We start from the raw sequence: 15,565 nt of genomic DNA on the forward strand, positions 1-15,565 counted from the left end.
CATGTATCAACAAGCATGAATTTGTGAATGCTTGGGACCCCTTAATGCACAAGACTAAATTTCCTATACATAAAACTGCCATTGCAACTGCAACATTATCTGAACTAATATATAATAACTTAAAGAAGTTGACGTAGGTGCATGCCGTATAATAACACTTTTATTAACAATCAGAATTTTAGTATTATTGTTATTTCTGTTAAAAAATTTCTAGATTTTAATTCCTAGAATACATAAGAAAAGTGCAGGAGTCTGGTCTTAACTACTTTTGGTAATGCTGAAGTTTTGTATTCCATGGCAACGGAAGGTGCGATTGATATATTACTGCATGTGAATACATCGGATGCTTGCGTTACACTCTTACATGTGATTTGGTGCTTAAACACACAATGTAAGACTCAGTACTACTAAAAGTAGTTAAAAATTAGGTCATCAGTTTATTACTAAATTATTTTCGTTTGAGTTAATCTAGTTTTTATTAATTCTATTTTCAAGTTTATACAACATTTTGTGTGTGAGCTTAAACAAAAGATACATTATAAAGGTTGTAATTTTCCTTTAGAATCATAAAGTATTATTATATTTGTTCTAGTTGCTACTACTATCAAATTATTTTTCTTTCAAACTAATTTGATTACATAACAAATTCATTTGGATTTTAATGGTGTGCGCACTTTCTACATTAATAAAATCATTAACTTTGGATAATTTTGGACTGTAATGAGGCTAATTATTAATTATGTTCAAAATAATTTGTAATAAAAGTAGGTAGTTACATTGCCAACTTGTATTAATGTAAGTAATTACGTAAAATTATTGCTATAACTCATTAAATGATTTAATTACTGTAGAAGTTTGGGCTTATTTTGTTTATTCTTATACATGTAAAGTTTGGCACTGGTAAGGAGAAACGAATTCAAGTTATTCTGATGGTGGGGACCTACAATTGGCATGGAGTTGCCAAAGAGTTTAACAGGCTCATACAGACTTCCCACCAATCGCACACCAGTCTGGATGCAACCTGTTTTTGGCAACTCCATGCCAATTGCACGTTCCTGCCATCAGAATAACTTGAATTTGTTTCTCCTTACCAGTGCCAAGCTTTACCTGTAAAAGAATAAACAAAGATAAACAGAACTCATGATTTCTGACTTATGGGCGATACTTTAGTTGTTCACATATTCACTATCTGAAGACCTTGGTCTTTAATTTTGGAAGTAATGGACCAAATCTCAGTATCAAACTATAATTCCATTCCTTTGACTTGAAATATCAATATCAGACAGACTGTTAGTGTGTGAAATGTCTGTTAGACAGTCTGTCAACAGTCACTGTTTACATCCCAGCTTGTAAGTGGTGCTTGGTTTCCTCCTATTTACCATAGTACAGGTCATCCGGCTGTCTTATCTCTCTCATAAAGTTTGTTTTCTAATTGGCCAGACTATCAGATACAACAAATAACTCTCATTTATCATACATTGCTTCTCTTTATTAGTCTGTTGCATTGAGAGTCAATGGTAATTGGATTTTATGTGATGAACAATGTCTTAAGATATTGCTCATAAAACTGCTTTTTTTAGAAACAGATCAAAACATAAGACGTATTTAACAAAATCAGGAAGGAACTATTATCATCTAAGCTTTAGAAGCACATTATCATTTAGAATAAGTTCATTTTTTTACATAATTATTAAATTTTTGCTTAAATCAACAACAGAATGAATTAGAACCATTTGTTTTTACTAAATAAATTATATTGTAGGCAACTAGCTCAGATTTTTCAGTCTCCATGCCGTCGACCATCGAAAATCAGTACGAATGACTCGACAGAGAATAAATTATAACGACTTTTTGATAAATAAATTCAACCAAAACTACTCTTTGCCATGCTGCGGAGTAGATAAAAGTACTAGGAGGATGTCTGTTGTGATAATTTTTACTGTTTCCTCTCTAATTAGTTATACCAGCTGCATGTATACAGCTGTCATGTACAGGAACAGACTACTACACAACTTTGTTTGATGCTAGAAAGGACTGTTTTTCCAAAATTTTACCTTTCTGCGATGGATAATTAATGGAGAAAATCAGAAAGATAACTTAGTAGCAATTAGTAAGTCTATAAATATTTTTAAAACTTAACTTTATTAGAATTTTATGATATTTTGCCACCTGAATACATCCGGATTTTATATTTATTACCTAATGACATTAATTATCTACATTAATACACTGATCTAAGATTCTAATTTATATTATAAGCCTAGAGAGCAAGAATAATTTAATAAATTATGTTATAATTCTGGTTAATAATTAAGAAAAAACTTGAATTTCCTTCTACATAATTGTTAATTGTAATTAATTATTGTTTAAGAAAGGAAACAATGGAAATTAATGCATACAGATAGGACTTTATTCACAAAAAAACATGGCAAAAAACAGCATTAAATTATATGAAAATCATCACAATAACAACTACCCCTGGTGATCTCGAACACATTCTTAAATACAAATTTGAGTTTCAGTGGCACATGTACATTATCCTCCCATTCACCTGCATCACTCTGCTACAAAGCTAATTGTACTGTACATAAAATGTACAAAGTCATTAGTAAGGCAATATGGCGTGATATAAACAGTAGGTTACTGGAACATGTGCTGTTCCTGTTTGCACTAGTTTAAACAATAAGTAGAACAAGATCTATTCTTTAAAATCTCTCATACTGCAAGAACAATTTTTATCTGCAATGGATTAGTGCCACGATAGCTGTGCAGCTTTCATTTTTAATGAGAATTTACACTAATAGCTGGTTAGAAATGATGATAAACTATATTCCAGTACGTTGAATCTTGTGTTGGGGTGCTTTGGAATGTACTCTACAATCCAACATCTTTAATTAAAACTGTTCCGGGCGCACTCGAGCAATTTGCTTCTTGTACATGAACAAATTAGACCAGTACAACATGTACCTTAGTAGTATGTCGGGTACAATTTTCATGCATAGTTGCACGGAATGTCCGAAATATCCCGTAGTATGCTTGGAAACACCTAGGGTATTTATGGCGCTGCTAGCGTACGAATCCGCATTGGTGGCGAAAGGGTTCCATTTCCACATTCTATGGCTATAGTCCAACAAATTGGTGGTAACGCAAGATAATACCAGAGTTTGAAAAACCACCCCGCGTAACTTTTCGTACGACAGTCCTATGCCTAGAGAATTGCTAACGGCTTTGGCAGCTCCGTAACAACTAATTAATGGAGTAACGAACAAGGACATGAGACTCGACATGATGACGATGGCACCCCTCTCTCTTTCCAACATGTCTGGTAGGACAACACGTGCCATTACTATAGCCGAAGTGATATTAACGTGTATAATATCGAGGATATCACGATTGGTAAGGGATAAGAAGTAACACGGTTGGGGAGCCATTAATCCTACATTATTAACAAGCACTCCTACCTCCTTATGTCTGAGTTCCTCCTTAATCCTATCGTAAATCTCCCAACCTTTGGTGAAATCTGCTTGAATGATATCCACGTTGACTCTAAAATCTTCTTCCAATTCCCGTGCCGTGTTTCGTAACTTCTCCAAATTTCTACTGACCAGGACGATGTCCATCCCTCTTCTTGCCAGTTCTCTAGCATAGGATTTTCCTATACCACCAGTCGACCCAGTGACCACTGCCCATTCTCCAAACTTTTTCACGTTAGGAGGGAAGAAGCGCGAGATGATAAACAACCTAATGGCACTCACGAGGATTTTCAATAGACAGATGGCCAATATACTAGCAAACGTCACCCCAACCGCTGCGAGAAAGTAAACGTGTGCCTCTTCGCATTCAAACATGGTGGAATGCTCCGGTTCGACGAACGCTCGCCCTACATTTACTTCAAATTATGTCATTTGTGTGTACACGAAGTGGTCTGTTTGAATGACTACACCTTTCTATCGATCCATACAAAACCTATCACTCAAGGATAAAACTCGACGATCTCACACTAGCAGTGGTCAAGGAAGCGAAAATCATTGCTTAATTGTAGAATTTAACCATGAAATCTAATAATAAACTTTACAAAATCGTCATAAATAGGTCAAGGGTCATTAACCATTCCCTCTTTTAAAAAAAGAAACAATTAGCAACTGTTCACGTGCGACTTCTTGCCATTAAAAGAAAGCCATGTTGTAAAACCTGAATGCTAATTTCGACCTTTTTTTTTATAATGGCGAAGTGTTGAAATTACACTTTTATATAGTGAATGAGAATCAGAATAGGGCGTAACTTAATTTATTGTACAGCTCGATGAGTACAAACTAACTATATACGTTTAATTACATAAAATCTTTGCTCATCTCATCCTAGCCTTGGATTTAACTGGCGTAACAAATACAGAAGTGTGTAAATATTTTATGTATCCCCTCTCTCTCCTGTGTTTCTTTATGTAATTTTCTGTACAGCTGTACATAAACTGCTAAAGTAACAGTACAAAATATGTTTTGTATATGAATAAAGGATCTCAAACTTCCATTTCATCACCGTTACGTACAAACTGTATTACAATGAACTACATTTTACGCATGAGAAACTCACCCCCTTTCTTCTAGTTAGATAAACTTAAGATATGAATTATGTTACGCTGTTTTTTTTTATCTGCGTTATACATTTACAGACATAAAATATCCTCGATAAGTGTTTAGAGTTGCTATGGTGAAAATCGATCGGTTTGGGGAGTAAAAAAACGCACGTTCTACTTATGCAATTGCTAGTAAACAATTATATTTTGCTTTTAAGGATAAGTAGGGATAATTTACAGAATATACCTCGTAGATGCGATATATTATATACCTCCTTACAACCGTTCTAAGAAAAACTGGACCCCCTTAATCAAGTGGATAAAGAATGTAGAAGCAGGAAAGAACCGAACCTACGACCTCTCTCGTATAAAAACTAGTAGTTTATTATTAAATAGTTTAGTTTTTTAGGGATTTAAATTAAAACTTCCGTTTATTTATTCGAAATTAATAAAGAAAGTAATTCTTTATGCCAAAATTATATGGAAAAATTCTTAATTTGTAAGGCCTTATGCAGAGGTACAGAAGCTTGTAGGAGTTTCTCATCCACACTAGATTTTGTAAATCATATATTTTTTTTTTTGTGCTATTTTTTAAATTAAAATTTCTTAGAGAATGGTATGTGGGTCAGAATCTCTCTTCCATATCATTTTTTAAATTAGTTTCTCTACCTTGTGGGAAGTAATGTAAGCCTTTTTAATCATCCATTAAAGGAGGTTCGACCAGGCCCACAATTCAGGCGACAAATTTGGGGGCCCGAATTATACGAGGGAAACCACCAGAAAAGTTCTTGGATTCACTCCAGAGTGAGGAATGGATGCTATAACTGCAATTTAAGTGTTCGTAATACACTTTAGAAGAACTTTTTTTGGCTCTTGTGTAAGGAGTAACGGTTGTTGCAAAGAGCCTAGTGAAGTTTTTAATTCATTGTAGCAATTTTCCTCGGGCAAAAAGCTATTGCACGAAATGTCTGGAACGTTCTGCATCGGTACTTTTTGAATTTAACAGCTTTGTTTTGCAATTTTCTATATTTTGTGCTCTTTTCATTTGTAAAAAACTATATTATCCCATTGAATACACGAGTATTAAGTTAATGAGTAGGAATTTAGGGGGGAAAAATACTGCTTCCTTCGATATAACGAGAGTAATGATTCGATAACGCTAATTATTCGTTATATCGGAAGATGTCCTAGTCACTATAAAACGATCTTTGTATGAGAGTCACACTATATGCATTTTAATGAGTACTTATGCTGCCAGTGATCAGATGTTAAAGTTGCAATAACGTTATTTGGGTGCAACCGTTTGAGGCAATGTAAATTTTTCATGCAATCTCGCTTCCCTCTTGGTTTTTATTGAGAGGATGGAGTGCTTATAGCCACGAAAAACCAGCAAATGATAATCTAGTCCTGAAAGACAACGCGCGTGACATCATCTATCATGGAAGACGAAGTGAAAACAAACATGGCTACGCTCGTCTCCATTCAAATCTGGGTTTGTATCCTTCATCGTCATCACTTTCCGGTCGATTAAACACATTAAAATAATCACATTCGAGTGTTATGTTTGTTTTTACCCAATCACTAACATATATGCTCTATGTTAGTGCTCTATAGGGTCTGTCTATTGCACGAAGAATTACGCGAAATCATGTGGCATTGGATTCAACCCAACTCTCCATGGTTCCTTTATAGTTTATCACGAGGATATGTTTTTCTATCACACATCCATGCAGATCCACTCGATAATGGATCGGGTCTTCATATAACCGGGATAACTGGCTGGCCTTGTATCCTATAAGATCGTACGGTTTTCAAAAGTATGTCCATCTCAATTATCAATTTATCACATATATTTGCAATCGTAAGGGTATTCTTTCGTAATATAAACTCTATAGATACTTTTAATTATTGCCTAATGTACTCGCACAATTTGATCAACAAGGAATTGCAGTTAAATTTAACACATACCGAATTGATAACAACTTACTGAGTGGCCAGAAAATACCACTCTTATATCACGTGACTGGCCACAGACCAATGAGAGTTACTAATCGTCGCTACTTATAATTGTCAGGGTACAGTGGCCAGAACAATATAGTGTGTCTATCATTCGGATGCTTGCCGCTAGGAACGCTACAATCAGCGACAAGGCTAAGTAAGCTTTGAGAAGTCGTTAGACGAATTATCACCGAGCATACATTTTAATTAATTAAATATCTTTATTTACGCTTATTAAATTATTCAAATTTCATATTAAAATGATAATAAATGCGATGTAGTTTCTAATTTTTTAAAAAAATAATACAAGAATGTGTGTGACCTAATTTAACACAAGCAGACAAGTGACACGTTGAATTACAAGCAGTGAAATTCACCATATGTCAAATATAGGTCACACACGTTTTGTGCGAAAAATATTAAAAATTTAAGTCGAGTAAACAAAATATATTTATTTTCGATTAATAAAATATATAAGAAAATAATTTATATATTACTGTAGCAAGTGCAAGAACACAGTCCCGAAAATACACCACGATACAGATCATCTGTCCCCACTGGATCAGGCATTAAGCCTTCTTCTAGCCTGATTTATCACGAGTTTTGATGGTCTTTAAGGTTCTGCTTACCAAGCAACCACCTCCTAACTTTAAGGGTTTGTTGCACTCTGCTGACACCACCATTACATAATACGAGGATCTACGGGTAGTATAATTTTAAGTAAAAATTATGACATCCCCTTGCCTCTCTTGGTAAAGTTACAGCTGATGTTGACATTCTGAAACCTGGAGATGGACTAGCCCTTATGTATTACACAAAATTCCCTATTTCCAAGGAGTAAATGACCCTCTGCGGGTGTTTCTCGAACACAACCGTTTCCTTCATCTCCATCACAAAATGTAGGGGTTTAGTGGTAAAATAACAAATTACATTACAATCTTCACATTATAACTCCTACCTCTCGGCCTCGTCATCACGTTCTTATTCGTCTTCCTCGTTCATCCTGATGCTCTAATCTTCATAATTAGTCCAATTAAATTTATGCATTTAACTCAACGTTAATATTTTCCACTTCCATCAACAGAACTGACAACTACTGTTCTTGTTTTACACTCTCTTCGTGTAAAAAAGGATACTGTAAACAATCCTAATCCTTCCATTAACACTTTAAATGTATAAAGAATGGACAGAACCACGAAAATTACACCAATTATAGCAAAGAAATAGATGTAGGCTTCTTCACACGTGTACATGTTGGGTTCTAACAACACACAAAGCGTTTTTATCGTAAAACAAGAGGCGGAAGACTTTTAGATAATTTTATTTAAATTAAACATTCTCTGTTTCAAGTTACTAGAGGAGATTGAGGTTAAAGTTGTTGTTAGTCTGCTTTCGTAGGTCAAAGGTTATAAAGGAAACATTTATTTTTATAATGTTTGAATGGGAGAAGATAACTATAAAGAAATTATTTTAAATTTGGTTGAGATTTGCCCAATAGTGTTTTCTCTACAGAGCTCAATTTTGATCATCCTGTATATTCAGAATACAGTCGACCCCCTCCCTATAACACTGTTGATAATTCCGTTTTTATATGAATTCCATGTTGTACGAGTCACTTAGATTTTACAAATACGTGAGCCGTTCACAGCCCGGCACGCATATTTGTAAAATCTAAGTGACTCGTACAACATGGAATTCATATAAAACGGAATTATCAACAATGTTATAGGGGAATCGACTGTATTCAAGTTGTAAGTTTTTATCCACGATATATTGGATTAAATGTTGATAAAAAGTGTGTTAATTCTTGTAGAGTCTGTATTTATATCAATTTAGATCTCAAATTGCTGAAGATATTGAAGTGTTCTTAGAAAACTCGGCTCTTGAATCCTCCAAAGTATCGTTGATTCTCATTGATTCTAATAGAAAACTTGGTTAAATTGTAAGAAAATATATGAAACCTCAGGTAAAACTATTATTATTATATTGTATAGAAACCATTTGGATCCATTGGACTTAAATTACAGATTTTTTTATGAAAATGTCCGAAGTATTATCATCTCAGAACATGAAACAGGTGCTTGTAGAGAAGGCACACGAATTATTCTCGTTATGTGATAAGGAGCAAAAAGGAATAATAACGAAACGAGACATGCAACGTCTAATTAATGAATTACCATTGTCTCCAGAACAATTAGAAGTTGTATTTGATTCGTTAGATAGCGATAAGAATGGATATTTAACGTTGCAAGAGTTTACTGACGGTTTTGGTACGTAGATTTTATACAATTTTATGAAAAATTTCATCGACTTTAAATGTTTTATACTGGTTGCAGGTATGTTTATTGGAATTGATACACGCCCTAATACAAAAAATAAGAAGAATTATGATACAGATTCAGAAACTTTGGAAGATATCGAAGAAGAATGCGAAGATGAAACATTTGAAGATTTCCTTGAACAGCTGGGTGCAGCGGATTTATTTGAAGAGTACGATAGAAACCTTTTATATTTTCAATGAAACTAATTCTATATTCATTCTATGTAAATTATTTTAAATATATTTATAGTAAAGAGCATGTACGTCTCATTTGGATGCAACTGAGATCGGAAAACATAGATATGTGTAGAAAATTCGAAGAATTTTTAGGGAAATTGATTAAAGAAGTCAAAGAATCAAAAACGGAATGTGTGAATCTCGAAACGGCTCTGAAAAAGTATTAATACTTTCTTCTCTTTTTAAAAGTATCTTGTTTATTAGAACAATATATTAGTTTACTATGAGTATAATCTATTAATGGGACTTATTACACTGATTTGCATCAGTGTAATAAGTCCCATTAATAGATTATAATACCCAAAGAAAAGGAGAGATTGAACTAGTCTATTGGTTTAAAGAATTATTTGTTACCCCGTTATCACAGTAAACTAATAATAATATATTGGGCTATCGGTAAACGTCGCTATTTGGTCCTCAAATACAGAGTCGTTCCTACACTTTTCTATATGATTATTTAAAATTTTAAGAAAACAAATATATTTTTTATACAGTCGAATGAATCAGCACGACGAACAGGTACAACAATTATATGAAGAAATGGAGAAACAAATAAAACTGGAGAAAGACAGACTATTAGCTGAGGTAAGTATTATAAGTTTTTGAAGATTTACATTTTATATCCCATAATTTTCGTGGCTTTACATAGTCCTTACATGAATGATGATAAAATGAAATTAAAAATGTATTAGTACTTCAGAAAATAACATAGAAATTGATCAAATTTATCATCATAACTACTAGACCCAATGCCTAAACTGTTCGGCCATTTCTGATTTCGGTACGCTAACTTGAAGAAAGTCCATAGAAGCACGTACTTCCTGGTTTGTACTTTAACTTCGGGTCATATAAGAGGTCCTTCCGTGCCCATTAGTGGCCGAATGGATAAAACCACTGAACACAGGTCGTGGGTTATCATGGCCACGTAGAGTTTGCCGATTTTTCTTCACGTCTGTAACACATAAATAGGGGCCAGTTTCCCATCCCAAGACATCCGGGTGACATCGCATTGAATAAAACCAAACCTTATAAGAGACCCCTTCACCAAATAATAATAAGCAACATGTATAAACTGTCGCTGAGAATATATCGAGGCCCTAAGCTATAGCTTACATTACTTATACGTAAATATTGCTCGGTACACTAAGGCCTCTATAAAGAGTATTCGAGTGTACCGTACGTACCTAGTTATAGGTTCATTAAACACATGTTCTTAGGGCAGAAGACGATAATTTACTTCAATAATTATTATTTTTTCACTCCAAATTTAGGAACGAAGCAGAGAAAAACGAGTACGAGAAGAATTGGAAAATGAAATTCATCTTAAAGAAAAACAATTGCAAGAACTTCTCGAGAAACAATCGGAGGTGATGAGAATTTTTAAAGTTAAATGAAAATTAATAGAGAACTTACAGATGTCCATAGGGTTACACACGTTAATGGTGTCATTTATAACTGCAACCCTATGGACACCTGTAACTATTCCAGGACTATTAATATTTTAGTGATAACAGGTAATAATTTTTATGAATTAATTAATAAAGTTTTCAAAAAATTTAGATGGAAAAGCAATTAAAAGAAATCACCTTTGCAGGAAGTGAAACTAAACAAGAAAATATCAAACTTCAAATGGTAAGATATTGAATATTTTTATCAAGATATGAAAATTTTTCAAATAGGAATATTGAAGAAATGATAAAAATATAACTTTTTGTTAATTTTAATACATAATTCAAATTTTACAAGTTTAATTTAAGTTTAATTTCTTAAATGTATTTAAAAATTTAACTTTCTGTACAAGTTTTTATAATGAAATTGAATTTTTCTTTATATGAAATGATATCACATTAACGTAGAAAAATCTTTGAAAGTACTTCTTTAAATTTACTTTAGAATAGTGAATCATTAAAAAATAATAATAATAAGTAACTTTAATCTTTAGGAGAGAGATAATCTAGAAAGACGTTTGACAGAATCTGACAGATCCATGAAAGAAATGCAAAATTACTTAGACGAACTTCGACAGAAAACACTGGAAGACAGAAAGAAACGTGCCAGGTATTATTATTAATCATACTAAATTTAATAATAATAATAATATAAAATTAATTTTATAATTATTTCTTTATATTCTAGAGCAGCCTTACAGGTATCAGAAAACATAGCAATGGAAAGAGAACATTTGGTTAAAGAACTTGATGTTCTCAGGTACGAATAAAGCATTATATGTCTTAATTTATACAAATAATTTATTGCACTGCTCAAGAAAATTGGAAGATAAGGCATTATAAGTTAAGTAGACACCCTAAACAGTGTGGAGAAGATGGAGTAAATTCAATACAGGAACAGTGCACGCAATACCAGATAAAGGTGGTAGATGAGTAACTCTCATCAAGGGAAAAATCATTATTTTTCACTAATTGCTAAACTGCTAAACCATTCGCTCTTATCTTATAAAGCAGAACTTTATACTGGAGATTACATGGAGGTGTGTTATATTGAAAAAATAAGTCGAGATTTAACATACACCAGATAATTGACGAATTCAAGCATGTAAAAGGGATCTGGAATAATCTTTCCCTTGTTCAAAGCCTGTTTTAATGGAATAAGGCAATGCAATACGATGGCAATCTGCCAAGTGTAATGAATAAGTGAGTGAATAAGGATACAATAATAACTTAAATATTTGTTTTTCTTGTATTTCATATCACAGGTTAATACTTATTATTTTCTGTGGGAAAATTAATTGATTATAGGTTTTTACATATTGTACTATCCCCCAATTTTGCTGAGCTGTATGTTTTAAATTGCATATTTATTAATTATCAATAAATGGATTTACAGGACTGTTAATAAACAATTATTGGACGAAAAGGATATGAACTCAACAGTTAGTAGCAGAACGGTAAGAAATGTGTAATAATTATGATTAATTTTTGTTAAAAAATGAAGAACTCATAAAAGAAATAAATTTCAGAATAGTTTTGATGAAGAAGTAGCTCCTAATATCGAAACACCTTCTCCTTCAAACAGGGTTTTAATGAAACAGGGAAGTGTTCTCTCCGATTATTTAGGGTAAGTCATTTTTACAATCTCTTTCCTCCTATAAGCAGCAAGATGACCTTTTCCAAAATCATCGTGGGTTCAGTCAGCCTGATCCACAATGGGAGCGGCTTGAAGTTTCTGGAATAGACAGCTCATATAATTCATGATCAGACCCACCAGTGGTCAAGTAAGTAAAACTAGAGCACTGGTAACGGATTCTCACCTTACTAATAGACCGGTTGCGTGGCAATTTCCGAGTTTTCTTCGTGTCTAACACTATAGAAAGTCTCTAAAGAGGCATTCTTTTTCGTAGATTGCCCTGATATTATGCATTAAACCAAGTTCTTATATCGTTATGATCTAGAACGTTGGAAAAAAATATATATATATAATTTACTTATCTTTTAATTAAATACAGGAGCCAAAAATCACCTCGTAGCTCTATTTTATCCGAAATATACGATGAAGAGCCAGAAACAACTGATAATTCCACTCTAAACACTGAAGAAGGTGTCGAAAATGAAGAAATATTAGAAAGTACACAAGAAATTCCAAATAATAATGAAAAGTTTGTATTATTTCCCTTACATTTTCATATTTTTACATATCTTAAAGCCGATCACTTCTTTCCAGCACTGAAATAAAAAACTGCAGAATCGTTGCTGAAGGTGATTGCGTTATACCCGATTCTCATGAAAATATTTTTCCAATAAAATCTCAAAATAATAAACAGGTAATAATAATTCTTGTACGAATCTTTGGGTGCTTCTAAACCACAAAACAAACCAATGGCACACACAAATAGTTTCTTAGAAGCATCCTTTAATGGCATTTATATGAAATTTTTCATAATTTTCTTTCTTCGTGAAGGTTATGTGGAAAGTAAAATGTATTATATTTCCTGCAGCTATACAAAGTAATCCAATAAACGAGGTTTGTTTTATTATAACTATGTCTCAATAGATGTAAATTATATTAATTTTTGTAAATATATACTTTTTCAAATAGCCCAAAAATGAATGGAAAGTCAAGAAATCGTTTGAAACAGTGAATGATGGAGGAAATCGATATTTCGTAGAAAAGGATCAGGTAGAAATTCATCTGCACAATGAGGAATGAGATAAGCTGGTTCAAACGTTCCTGTATTCCTGTACACTAAACTTTGTGCTCCTCTATGTTAGGAGCCTGTACTGTAGTACATATGGCTCTGTTGGTCCACCTTTATCTCAGTGTTTTATATACATATAGGGCCTATATAACACTGAGATAAAGGTGGACCAAATACTGATAACAATTTTCTTTAAAATTTATTAGGAAATGACAATAAAGAAAAATATAAACTGTTGTAGTAACCATCAAAATGTAGATAATAAACAGGTAAAGAAAGATAAACTTAAATAAATTCTACTTTTTCTTTCAATCAATAGAATTTTATTTTTTTAGACGAAATTAATGCTTAATCCCGAGAGAGTGTTCAAAGTGGTATTTGTTGGTGATTCTGGAGTTGGTAAGAGCAGCTTCATGAGTAGATTTTGTGGAAATAATTTTCGACCAAATTACGCTGCTACTATTGGTGAGTAGGGATAAAATCATGTGATACTTTTATATATTATGTAAATACTATAATCCACTTCTTTAAATCCTTTTTAAATCGGATTAAATGTATTGTTAACAAGGCTGGCTTAATCATGGGAATATTGTTGTGCAACTGTACAACAACCATAGATATAACTTTACAATAACAACTAACACTTCAATTTGTCATATTAATTAACAATTTTAATGTAGACTTTTAGTTTAAACACGCTTACCCTCATACAGGTGTAGATTTCCAAGTGAAATCTATAATTGTAGAAGGTCAGACAATAGTGCTTCAGCTTTGGGACACTGCGGGACAAGAAAGGTAAAGAAGTGTTTTCATTTATCTATTCATAAAAAGGATAGAGATGATTTAAAAATAAAAAAACTCAACGTAATTTCGACAGATTTCGTAGTATAACGAAACAATACTTTCGCAAAGCGGATGGGGTTATCATCATGTACGACGTCACTTCTGAATCTTCGTTCAAGAGCGTAAGAGGATGGATCAATCGCATTAAAGTGATCGTCATTTAACATTTTTTAAAAAATGTATATTAATAAAGCGTATTGTGTTTATTAATTATTATTTATTTTAAAAAAGGAAACAGCAGACAATCCAGTTTTATTATTAATTGGTAATAAAATTGATTTATGCGAAAACGATGAAAACAGAGTCATACTCTATAAAGATGGACAAAAGCTAGCAGAGGTTTGTACTGGTTTAACATTAAAAAAAATGAATAAAATGTTACAAATATAGGGTGGTTCAAAAGTCAGTTAACCACGTTGTTTGTTAGTAATTCGTGAAAGTATGACAAAGAATTTTAAATTTGTCAATTGAATAAGAACAATAACATTTTAGCCTTTACAGTGGTTAACTCATTTTTGGGCACTATCGTATACTATATATACATAATTCTTTGTTTAACGTAATTTATTAATACGTGATTTATCATGTAAATAAATAATTTTTTTAGGAGTATGAAGCGGTATTTTACGAAACGAGTTCAAAAAATGGAGCACACGTGGACGAATCTGTTAAGAAAATGGCAAGGTATTTCTAATTTTTGTGATTAAAAAAGCATTTACAAGTGCTTGTAAATAACAATTTTATAATTGATTTCTAAAAGTCTTCTTCAAGTAAGAGAAGATGCAGAGTTGGAGAAAGTATTGAGACTTCAAGAAGAAACGAAGAAAAATAAATGTTGTTAGGGGGGTTTTTCGTGGACGGTGTTGTAGATAATATAATTTAATCGTAATAAAATATAAATAATATATAATTTTCTTTTCACATATTGATTCGCCATTAAAATTTTAATTATAAGTTCAAGTGTGCCGTGAGATTAAAAAAAAGGTTAAAAAAACACTGTTTTTTCTTGTTTTTTGTGATTGGGCTTGAGTTGCATTGATTACAGTTATCTAGCGATGTATCGTAGTATCCTGCTCTCTCGAGCAGTATTCTTCAGGTTACGTATATAGAGAAATGAATTAGTGATGAGGGAATTACAGTAGACTCCCCTATAACGCGGGTTCCAATAACGTAGATTCCTATGACGCGGCGAAAAAATTGCGGCAGTATTCGTATAAAGGGACGCGTAAAACGCAATAAAACGTCATCGCCATCTCGTCATCGCGGACGAGCAGCCGAAATATTTTCCGCCGTCTAGCGCCACTCTATGGAGAGTTTAGGCAGGTAAGTTAAGTTTAACTATCGTCTGTACAGTATTATATACAAATTATATATAAATTAGGTACTGTACATATAATTTTATATTAACTTAATTTATTGTAACTTTATTATAATTATATAT

The 15,565-nt window shown here is 32.7% G+C and overlaps 1 protein-coding gene and 1 pseudogene across 4 annotated transcripts; one reads left to right on the forward strand and one right to left on the reverse strand.

The window, feature by feature from the left end:
* Positions 1–1,922: 1,922 nt before the first annotated feature.
* Positions 1,923–15,031, forward strand: LOC111625190 (ras and EF-hand domain-containing protein-like). 4 transcript variants are annotated; one of them, XM_023368261.1, is made up of 23 exons: positions 1,923–2,110; positions 8,385–8,513; positions 8,599–8,841; positions 8,908–9,061; positions 9,142–9,288; positions 9,623–9,713; positions 10,400–10,495; positions 10,689–10,760; positions 11,071–11,186; positions 11,265–11,336; positions 11,973–12,033; positions 12,106–12,203; positions 12,592–12,741; positions 12,807–12,906; positions 13,044–13,106; positions 13,182–13,262; positions 13,488–13,550; positions 13,617–13,746; positions 13,995–14,076; positions 14,159–14,273; positions 14,356–14,463; positions 14,732–14,808; positions 14,885–15,031. In XM_023368261.1, exons 3-23 carry the CDS (start codon positions 8,607–8,609, stop codon positions 14,964–14,966), a joined length of 2,193 nt encoding a protein of 730 aa, XP_023224029.1. In that variant the 5' UTR covers positions 1,923–2,110; positions 8,385–8,513; positions 8,599–8,606; the 3' UTR covers positions 14,967–15,031. The 4 variants fall into 4 exon arrangements, with proteins under 4 accessions (XP_023224029.1, XP_023224028.1, XP_023224027.1 ...); XM_023368260.1 differs by having other exon boundaries at positions 8,408–8,513; XM_023368259.1 differs by lacking the exon at positions 8,385–8,513 and having other exon boundaries at positions 8,566–8,841.
* Positions 2,895–5,472, reverse strand: LOC111625207 (annotated as a pseudogene).
* Positions 15,032–15,565: the final 534 nt, after the last annotated feature.

Source organism: Centruroides sculpturatus, unplaced genomic scaffold (assembly GCF_000671375.1).
Source record: "Centruroides sculpturatus isolate CEXI.00-Female unplaced genomic scaffold, Cexi_2.0 scaffold456, whole genome shotgun sequence".
Taxonomy (NCBI): Eukaryota; Metazoa; Arthropoda; class Arachnida; order Scorpiones; family Buthidae; genus Centruroides; species Centruroides sculpturatus.